General features: G+C 50.0%; 1 protein-coding gene across 1 annotated transcript; it reads left to right on the forward strand.

Annotated features, from left to right (window-relative positions):
• The first annotated feature begins 432 nt into the window (after positions 1-432).
• On the forward strand, positions 433-5,999 carry C13H1orf216 (chromosome 13 C1orf216 homolog). Its single transcript, XM_075945597.1, has 2 exons — positions 433-708; positions 3,403-5,999. Exon 2 carries the CDS (start codon positions 3,408-3,410, stop codon positions 4,098-4,100), a length of 693 nt encoding a protein of 230 aa, XP_075801712.1. The 5' UTR covers positions 433-708; positions 3,403-3,407; the 3' UTR covers positions 4,101-5,999.
• Positions 6,000-10,361: the final 4,362 nt, after the last annotated feature.

The following is a 10,361-nucleotide window of genomic DNA, read 5'->3' on the forward strand; positions in this document are numbered from 1 at the left end:
TCACTAAATGGATTTAATCAAATAGGCACAGTACAATGAGAAATGTAAAAGTCGTCCGTCTCCCCATCCCCTTCCCCCCAGGCTAGAAGAGGGAATAACCAGGTCTAGGATTCAGAAGGGTCCTCAAACATCCAAACTACAAGTGGAAACGAAGGGGGACTTTAATAGCAGAAAAGTGTGTGCAAAACATCAAAGGAGCGGGGCAGGGTGAAGACAGCAGCGGGACCAGGCGCGTACTGCGGCCTCTCGACTCCCAACCGGGAAACACAGGAAGGAGGCACGTCGTTGCCTTGTCTGAAGCAAGGCACCGGCCAGGGTGGTGATGAGATTCTGAAGCAAGGCACCGGCCAGGGTGGTGATGAGATTCTGAAGCAAGGCACCGGCCAGGGTGGTGATGAGATTCTGAAGCAAGGCACCGGCCAGGGTGGTGATGAGATGACACCGGACCTGGAAGGATGGGGTCGAGCCGCAGGAGGAGGCAGTTCCTGCGCGGAGAACCGAACCGGCCCACGTGGGTCAGACCGCCCCGCCCAGCCACGCAGACGCCGCTGGGCTCTGCAGGTCGGGGCCGGGCTGGGCGAGCGGTGCCGGGACCACGCAGCCACGCCACGACGCGAGCACGCGCAGGCCGAGCACCCCCGCTACCCCGCTGCGATCAGGTCCCGGAAGAACCGTAGCCAGCCTTGCAGGAGCCGGCGCTTCTAGGCCGTGAGTCCGGGCCCTGATGGAGGGCCTGGGGCCCCGCTGCGGGAGAGTGGGGTGGGGAGCTGCCTCTACAGAGATTAGGGTCACTGTGCAGTCTCGGCTGCCAAGTCCCCATCCTACTACCGCCCTCTCCCCACCTACACTGTGGATTGATTAGCTCGGGGGAAATCCAGATCCTGGGATGTCTGGACTCATCTTTCACTGACTCTGAACCTGGATCTTTAGTTCCAATCTCAGTCTGCCTCATCCCAGCTGCCTTTGTGAGCCCGGCCAGGCTTTTTAGGAAAAATTTTAAAATAGAGGCTAGGAAAGAGCTTCAGGCCTTTTCTCATGAGTCAAAAGGGTGAAGCATCTGAAGCATCTGCCCCTTCTGTCCATTGCTGGGTGTGGGGTCCCCACCACCTATGGGGGAGAACCTCCCTACTGGCTGCTTGACTTAATAGTATTCCTTATTAAGGAGTTCTCGATTCTTCCAGTCATGGTAATGTGGTCAGTAGAACCTCTTATCAGTTCAGACTCAAAAGCTGTTGTGAGGGAAGGGAGGGGAGGAGGGTTCAGGACGTAGCAAACTGGGCACTGCGCACAGGGAGGGGAGGGAAAGGCTTGATATTGTGGATTCCAGAGGGAGGGGCTCCTTAGTGTGGAGGAGGAGCTTGAGACCAGCTGTGCAGCCCCGGGTCCTCCGCAGTAGCCTCCGGCTGCCCTTACCTTACTTTGTCCCCTGAGGACAGGAATCCCACCCTAGTTTCTCTCACTCACTCTCAGCAGGTAAATACCGACACCTGCTATTGCTGGGTACGTGCTAGAACCTTCCTAATGCTGCGACCCTTTGATACAGCTCCTCCTGCTGTGGTGACCCCCATCCGTTTAGTTATTTTTATTGCTACTTCATAACAATAATTTTGCTACTGTTATGAATCGTAATGTAAATATCTGTGTTTTGCGATTGTCTTCGGGGACCCCTACGAAAGGGTTTTTCCAACCCAAGGGGCCGCGACCCACCCACGGGTTGAGAACCACTGCACTAGAGGTTGTATAAAAGCGTTCCTTAGTGTTGGCCAAGGAGCCAGATTAAAAAGGATCACAAGATCGTTTAAACAATCAGTTCCAGTTGGCTAGGCATTTGCTAGCCATCAACAGTGTGTGCCAGGGATAGGAGACACACCTGGAGAGGACGGCGTACAGGAGGGCAGTGGGGAGCCAGAGTCACAGTTACTATGTAGTTGGTGTATATTGGGGCAGGGCGCAGTGTCTCTCTGGCTCAGACAGGGAGACTTTAAACACAAAATCAGAATTTCAGGACACTGAAGGCCAAATGAACACTGTCGGTAATGGTGTGCCTGGGGGGCCTCTGGAGAGTGGTGTGCTTGGGGAGGGGTCTCTGGTGGGCTGCTGGGATGAGACAGAGTGGGAACAGTGCAGAGAGGGCCCAGGCAAAGCAAGGCCTGCAGCAGTCTGACAGGAAATTAGGGGGGCAGCATTCAAAGCCATTTCCAGTCAAATATACACATTTTGCAAGAAGGGTCATTTTGTTTTATTGAGATACAGTTTTGCTATGTGGCCCAGGCTGGCCTTGAACTTGCAACCCTCCTGCCTCAGCCTCCAGAGTGCTGAGATTATAAGTATGAGCTGTCCTACCTGGCTAAATGTGTGTGTGTGTGTGTGTGTGTGTGTATGTGTGTATGTATGTGATCGCTCATCTCTCTCTCTCTCTCTCTCTCTCTCTCTCTCTCTCTCTCTCTCTCTTTCTCTCTTTCTCTCTCTCCACACACACATACACACACACACATACACACACAGATTTTGGTTTTTGTTTGTTTCTATGAGTATCCATGGCTGTCCTGGAACTTGCTCTGTAAACCAGCCTGGCCTCCAACTCACAGATATCCATCTACCTCTGCCTCCTTCCCAAGTGCTGAGATTAAAGGCATGAGCCACCACCACCAGGTTGATATATGTTCTTTTTTTTTTAAGTATTATTTGTTGTTATTTAACTGGGCATCATTAAAATTTTTTTTTAAATTGTATGTGTAAGTGTGTGCACACACATGTGGATGCCCAAAGAGGCCAGAAGAGGGTGTTGCTTTACAGGCAGTTGTGAGCCATCCTAGCTGGGTGCTGGGATTTGAACCTGGGTTCTCTGGAAGAGCTACTAGTGCTTTTAACTGCTGAACCATCTCTCCAGCCCCTGCATTTATATTTTTAACTGGAGGAGGATCAGGGAAAAGTCTGTGACATTCGTCTGGGAAAAAAAAAATGACCAGAGCCAAATGAGAGGGAAGAGGAAGAATTGTCAGAATGTGGACAGTGGCGGGGGGTGGTGAAGAAGGAGGGTACTCCCAGGCATCTGGTAGATCTCTTGCTGGAGGACCCTGAAGAGGAGAGCTGTTTGCATGGGTAGTATCTGAGGAACCTTTGGTACTGCAAAGTTGAATAGCGGTTGTATGTGGGCAGGGTAATACCTGCAAGTCACTCACACTTGCTGGTTCTTGAAGCTACCACAGAGAATGAAGTGGCTTGGGGAGAGTGTGTAGCATGGAGAGACAATCAGCCTTAAAGGGAAAAAGGAAAAGCCTATGAGGAAGACACACCAAATAATCAGAGAGGAGGGAAGGAAACCATGAAGCGGTGACTGGGGCCCAGGTTGCCTCTCCGCCATGTCCTGCTGTGACTTATTCTTCTGCTTCCCCTTCACAGACCAGATGTTCGCTGCCATCCAGCCAGGTCTAGCAGAGGGGGCCCAGTTCCTGGGGGGCCTGCCTCCTGGAATGTGTCAACCCGAGCTCCAACCAGACAATAATTCCAACTTTGTGGAGAATGCTAAGGATGCCAATAAGAATTGGCATGGTTTGCCAGGCAAAGTAGAACCCCTCCCGATGAGGAGTTCCTCTGAATCACCCTCTGACAACCAGGTCTTCCAAGCCACTGGGCTCCTTGAGGCGGGAGTCCGCAGTCCCCCCGAGGGTGCAGAGCTCCCCGGTGCTGAGCCTGAGAAGCTGAGTGTTGCCAGCAGCGTGTGCTCGCCTCTGGAGGACATTGGCTATGCCAGCAGTTCCCTGAGCATCGACAGCCTCAGCAGCAGTCCAGAGCCTACCTGTGGGACTCCTCGAGGCCCAAGCCCTCTGGATCCCCTTCTGCCCTCTGTGGCCCAGGCTGTGCAGCAGCTGCAGGCTCAGGAGCGCTATAAGGAGCAGGAGAAGGAGAAGCACCATGCGCACTTGGTAATGTACCGTCGCTTGGCACTGCTTCAGTGGATCCGGGCTCTCCAGCACCAGTTGGTTGACCAGCAGGCCCGACTGCAAGAGAGCTTCGACACCATCCTAGACAACCGAAAAGAACTTATCCGCTGCCTCCAACAGAGGGAAGCATCGTGCGGGCACCAGGACCACTGCTAAGGGTGTACGCAAGTGTGTATATTTGCAGGCCTGTGTGTGGTTATGCACAAGTACGTACGTGAGTATCGGTAGGCATGAGTGAAGGTAATAAGTGTGTGTGTGCTAACATGTAGGCAGGTATCTACAGGCATGTATGGATGAAGTTGTATGCATTATGTGTAACATGTATGTTTATGTATGCATGTATGGCTAGATGCCCAAGAATGTATATATATATATTCCCGAATAAGATGTACATGCAAAATATTTGTATGCATATATATCAGTTAAATGTACAGGCTTATGTTGGGTGTGAATGAACCTTTGTGTGTTGAGATCTATGCGCTGGCATAAGAAGCGTATGTTAGGGACGTGTGTATTTGCAGAGAGACTTAAGAGCAGGTGTGAGCAGATATATGTTCAGTTGCACTGCAGCCCATCCACCCATTCCCGAGTTCCCAAAGTCCACCCCAGCCTCATTCTCTACTGCGTCTCCCAGCTTCCTGGAGAAAGGAGCCTATCTTGCTGTTATATATTGGAAGGTGGTGGTTGATGTGGTTGCTCCATTCTCCTAGAGTTTCCCAGGCTACCTCCTATCCCTCTTCCTCATTTCAGCCAGGTCTTGCTCTGTCCCTAATGTTGGCTTTTTGGTAAGAGCTTTTTAAAATGTGGGGTGATTGCTTTCTGTTTTGCTCGCTACTGTACTCGGGATTGAACCCCAAGCGTTGTGCGTGATGGGCAAACATCTTACCACTGAGCTGCACCCCCAGACCCTGGTCAGAGTCTTTTTGGCTGCTCTGGCCTTCCGTTGCACATTTGCTGCGGTTTGGTCAGGGGAGTTGGTGGAGAACTGGCATGATGGTGGAGGTAATGGCAGGGGTGGGGGAGGGGATAAAAAAAGCTAGAAGAAACTGTCTTCGTGCGGCGGTGGTGGCACACGCCTGTAATCCCAGCACCCAGGAGGCAGAGATAGGCAGAACTATTGAGTTCCAAGCCAGTCTGATCTACAGAGTGAGTTCCAGGACAGCCAGGGCTGCACAGAGGAACCCTGTCTTGAAAAAAAGAAAGGAAGGAAAGAAGGAAGGAAGGAAAGAAGGAAGGATGGAAGGAAGAAAAAGAAAAGAAAAAGAAGCTGTCCTCTTGAATTATCTTTGGCTCCATGGGATGGATGATGGGGATGGGAGAGAATGGTGGTGTAGAATTCCGTGAAGAACAGGAGAATGGTATTCTGAAACACGCCATATTGCCTCCCTGTGAGGAGAGGCTGGCCACCATGTTAATTTAAATTTCTGCTGAAGGAGACTGTGTGCATAGAAGCATGCAGGTAATAGACCAGATGCATCAAGGCTGATGGGGCACAGGGAGGAGACCTTCCTTCTCTTCACCTCGCCTTTGTTGCCTACCTTGCCTTAGCAACAGTGAATGTCCAATTGGTTTCATTCATTTTTCTGCAATCTGACTGTCCAGAGGAGCCAGAGCTCAGCCTTCCAAGTGAGCTGGGGACAGTGTCAGTCCAGCATCCTGGGATGGTTGGTTATACTTTGCCTTTTCTGCATGGCCCCTCTGAACAGGGATTGACACGCCCCAGCAGAGGCATCAAGCCTTGGAGATGAACGCATATTGGGCCGACTAACAATTAAGGTAGTGGAGCCTTTTGTTTTGTTTCTGGATGCCAAGAGAATGCAATGATAGGAAGCAGGAATGGTGGCAGGTGACGGGGAAGGCACTGCTGGTGCCTCTGGCCTTCAGTCTCCCCACCTGCCAAGTGGGGGTCCTTCCACTCTCTCTCCAAAGAGTTCCATCTTCGATGGGAGGGTGGGTAAGATGTGGTCCCGGGGACTTTCTATAGTTCTTGCATGTTGAATGTGAACCTGGCCTTTGGACCAATCCAAGATAAATAAACTAAGGCAGAAAATTAAATCATTTTGAGGATGTGTTTTTGCTCTATCTGTTGCCTGGTGGCCTCCTCCACACTCTCTGAGTTCTCCTTGGTAGCTGGGGCCAAGTGCTGAAAGTCTTGGAGAATTTGCCTAGCAGTCTCAGGCCCTCCCCAGCCGACAGTGGAGACTTGGCCTCTGCCCTGACTGCACCATTAGGGATTGTCCTTGTCCTAAGTCACACTTGGATTTGAGGAGATGCTGAGGGAGCATCCCATGCTGTGCACCCCTGCTCTGAAGGATGTCTTGACTGCAGAAGCCTGTGTGAGGGTCTTCACATGACTCTGACACAGATGTCTTTATCTTATTGTGGTACTATGGCGCACGCCTTTAATCCCAACACTCAGGAGACAGAGACAGGTGGATCTCTGTGAGTTCGAGGCCAGTCTGGTCTACCAAGTGAGTTCCAGGACAGGCTCCAAAGCTACAGAGAAACCCTGTCTCAATGGATGGATCTAGAAAACATCATATTGAGTGAGGTAACACAGACCCAGAAAGACAAATATCATATGTACTCACTCCTAAGTGGCTTTAAGACATAAAGCAAAGAAAAACCAGCCTACAGTTCACAATCCCAGAGAACCTAGACAACAAAGAGGACCCTAAGAGAAACATACATGGATCTAATCTACATGGGAAGTAGAAAACAACAAGATCTCCTGAGTAAATTGGGAGCATGGGGACCATGGGATAGGGTAGAAGGGGAGGGGAGAGGAAGGAAGGGGAGCAGATAAAAATATATGGCTCAATAAAAACAATAAAAAAATTAAATAAAAAGTACTATATACATAAAGTACATAAAATATGTAAAAATTGAAAAAAAAAGAAAGAAACCTTGTCTTAAAAAAACAAAAAGAAGCTCTTTTCCATCTTCCTCTCGGAGAGGCAGCTTTGCTTCTGCTTCTCTTCCCCACTCTCTGCCTCCCCCTTCTCTGTCTCTTTCTCCTCTTCTCTCTCTCTCCCCCTCTCTCTCTGTCCCCCCCTTCACCCTTCCTCCTCCATAACCCCCTGAATAAACATTCAACCTCAAAAAAAAAAAAAGAAAATTGAACCCAGAATCTTGCAATTTGAGACAAATACTCAAGTACTCTACTACCGAGCTGTGCCCCTGTCCCTGGATATAATATTTAATAACATGCCTGACTTCAGATATCAGTTGACAACAATTTATTAACATGTAATGATTGTCTTCTGCTGTAGTATACATGATTATTTCAAAACTTCTCAAAAATCCAGGCACGAAACATGGCTGAGCAACAAAATACTTATTTGCTTATTTGTGAGTATTTCCAGTCTCCTGCACCGAAAACAAAATTGCAGGCACGGGAGTGAATTTCTATGACCCTAGTACTTGGGAAGTAGAGGCAGGAGGACCAGGAGCTCAAAGTCATCATTGGCTATACAGTATCTTTACCTGCTGAAGCATCTCAGCAGCCCACATTTTTACAAAAAAAAATAATAAAAATAAATTTTTCTCCTTAAGGAAGTTGGATCTAAAAATTGGAACTCTGTGGTGGTTTGAAAGAAAATGGCCACCAAAGGAAGTGGCACTGTTAGGAGGTGTGGCCTTTTTGGAGGAAGTGAGTCACTGTGGAGTGGGCTTTGAAGTCTCTTTTGCTCAAGTTTCCCTCAATGTGACCATCAGTCCTCTTTTTGGTGCCTGCAAGATGTAGCACTCTCGGCTCCAGCACCACGTCTGCCTGCATGCCACCATGCTCCCCGTCATGATGATAACAGACTGAACCTCTGAAACTGTAAGCCACCCTCAATTAAATGTTTGCTTTATAAGAGTTGTATGGTCATGGTGTCTCTTCGCAGTGATAAAAACCCAAAGACAATCTCTTTCTTTAAAAAAGTAAAGTTGTGCTGTGGGACCCTCGCGTGTCTTTGATCCCAACACTAGAGAAGCAGAGGCAGGAGGAGCTCCAAGGTAGAGCCCAGCCTGGTGTATACAGCAAAGACAAGTGAGACCCTATCTCAGAAAAACATACACATGTAACACCTGATTCTGTGTTACCCCCTCGGTACAGTTCGCGCCGCCACTGTACCGTAGGCAAGTCGGGCAAGGGCCTGGAGATTGAAAGAACACACAAAGAGACCTGGGTCATTCGAAAGGAGATCAGCCGAATGCCGTTTATTCAACCTTGCGGAAATCCTTATATACCTAGCTGCTGCACAAGGATTTCTGCTCAGGCAGGTGGGAAATTACCATGCCAAAGATGGAGTCAACAATGCCCTACAGCTGATCACCAGGCAGGGCAGGGGAAGCACAGGAACAAACAATGCTTTAGTTAGCTGACCAGAAACTGTCTCAAAATGCATCCCAGGAACAAGAGTAGGCCCCCGGGCCCTATATACATACAAACACACACACACACCAAACCAAAGTAGAGGTTTACCTGTTGTGGTTGGGGCATCCCTATAATCTCAGCTTGGGAGGTTGAGGCAGGAGGATCAGAAATTTAAGACCAGCCTGGGGTTGGAGTCAGAGTGAATGGGAGGCCAGTTTGAGCTGTCAGAGACTCAACATAAATAAACAATGTGTCTTAATATCCCTTTCCATGAAGAGGTTCTCTGGAGCCTGTGAGATGGCTCAGTGTGCGTGGGCATGCTTGCAGCCAACTTGATGACATTAGTTTGGTCCCCAAACCCCACATGGTGGAACAAGAAGAACCCACCTACCACAAGTTGGTCCCTGATCAATCTGGAGACTTGTGTTACTTGTTGGAGTGGGGATTCTTTTAGTCCCTGGGGGGGGCAGAAGGGAATAAGGAGAGACTCGTGAACTTGAAAAGGTCTGAGCAAAAGTCATTCTTACCTTCTTCCCCTCCTGAAGAATGACATTTCCTGACCACAACAAGGATATCCAGCCCAGGTTCTGGATGTTACGTGAAGAAATTGGAGCCCGGTGGTGGTAGCACACAACTTTAATTCCAGCACTTTGGGAGGCAGAGGCAGGCGGATCTCTGTGAGTTCGAGGCCAGTCTGATCTACAGAGTTGAGTTCCAGGACAGCCAAGGCTACACAGTGAAACCCTTTCGCTGGGAAAAAAGGAAAAGAAAAAAGAACTTGGTCTTGATTAGGAAGAACATGTGGTAATGCTGACACAACAGGCTCTGCAGTCCCAGACCTGAAGCACGAAGGAGCTGCCAAGGGTAGACAGCCCTCCATAGGGGGAGAGAGAGGAGGGTTCCATTCACCCAGATCTTGCCCACAAAGGTCTCTGTCTTAGGGCTTATCCTGCTGAAAAAAAAAAAGTGACGAAAACATTCACAAATAAGATTAATTTAGGAGGGGGAGCATTGCTGGGCTGGGGATGTAGCACAGTTGCTAGAGTACTTGTCTAGCTTGCATGAAGCCCTAGGTTTAGTCCTGAGAGCCTCATAAAACCAGGTGGAGTGGGGGAAATGCCTGTATAGGCAGCACCAGAAATTCAAAGGTTATCCTCAGTCATATAGTAAGTTAAATACTGCATTGCTATAGGCCATCAGTACCAGCTCAGTGAGCCTAATGGATGCTGATGTTGAGAAAGGGCAGAATGACATTGGAGATGCCCTGGGATGTAACTCAAACCTCACATACATGCTGACATACAGCACCATACCCACCAGGTGCTGGCAGGTAAACTGGCAGATGTGTTCTGTGTATGAACACATCCTCACCCTCGCTCACTTCCAGACACAGACCTTGATGCATGCCCCCACCAACAGCTCAGAAATAAGACTGCAGTTTGCTAGGGCTTGAAGGATTCTCCAGCTAGACTTTGCCCTATCCCAGAACTTCCTACATCCTCCCACCTCCCCAGCCCTACTCCTCCCCACCAAGCCTCCAGCCTTGGCTAATCCATCTCCTAAACTGTGTTTCATCGTCCAAAATTTGAGGCGAGATTCCTTGGGTTGAGCAACTGGCAGGCAGATAGGACCAGAGTGGCGCGGGAGAAATGTTCATTGTATTGAGGTCTGGCATGTTAGAGCCCAGGGAGGGGTTGAATCCCTGGGGACCTGTTCAGTTCATCGGGTTCCAACGAGGGCTCAGGCATGGTGGTGGAGTGTTCAGCTGACGCTCGGTCAACTGGGTTCCGGCGGGGCTCAGACAAAGGGGGTACCTCCCAGAGCCGACGGCGCTCGCAGGGCTGCGCACAAAGCCAGGGGTGGTGGCGCCGACCGCCCCACACGCCGCGCTGCACCGGGCTACAGATCATCACAGTCCCCGAGAGCCTTTCCCTGCGTCTAATCCCAACAAGCATGAAAACGGCTCGGCCTGGCCGCCAGCAGGCCCTTTGTCCCGGCCCCTCGCGGGACAGCTGCAGCCAAAGCCCCCTCCCCCTCTTTGTGCCTGGTCCCCG

This window comes from Microtus pennsylvanicus, chromosome 13, assembly GCF_037038515.1.
Source record: "Microtus pennsylvanicus isolate mMicPen1 chromosome 13, mMicPen1.hap1, whole genome shotgun sequence".
In the NCBI taxonomy this organism is placed as follows: Eukaryota; Metazoa; Chordata; class Mammalia; order Rodentia; family Cricetidae; genus Microtus; species Microtus pennsylvanicus.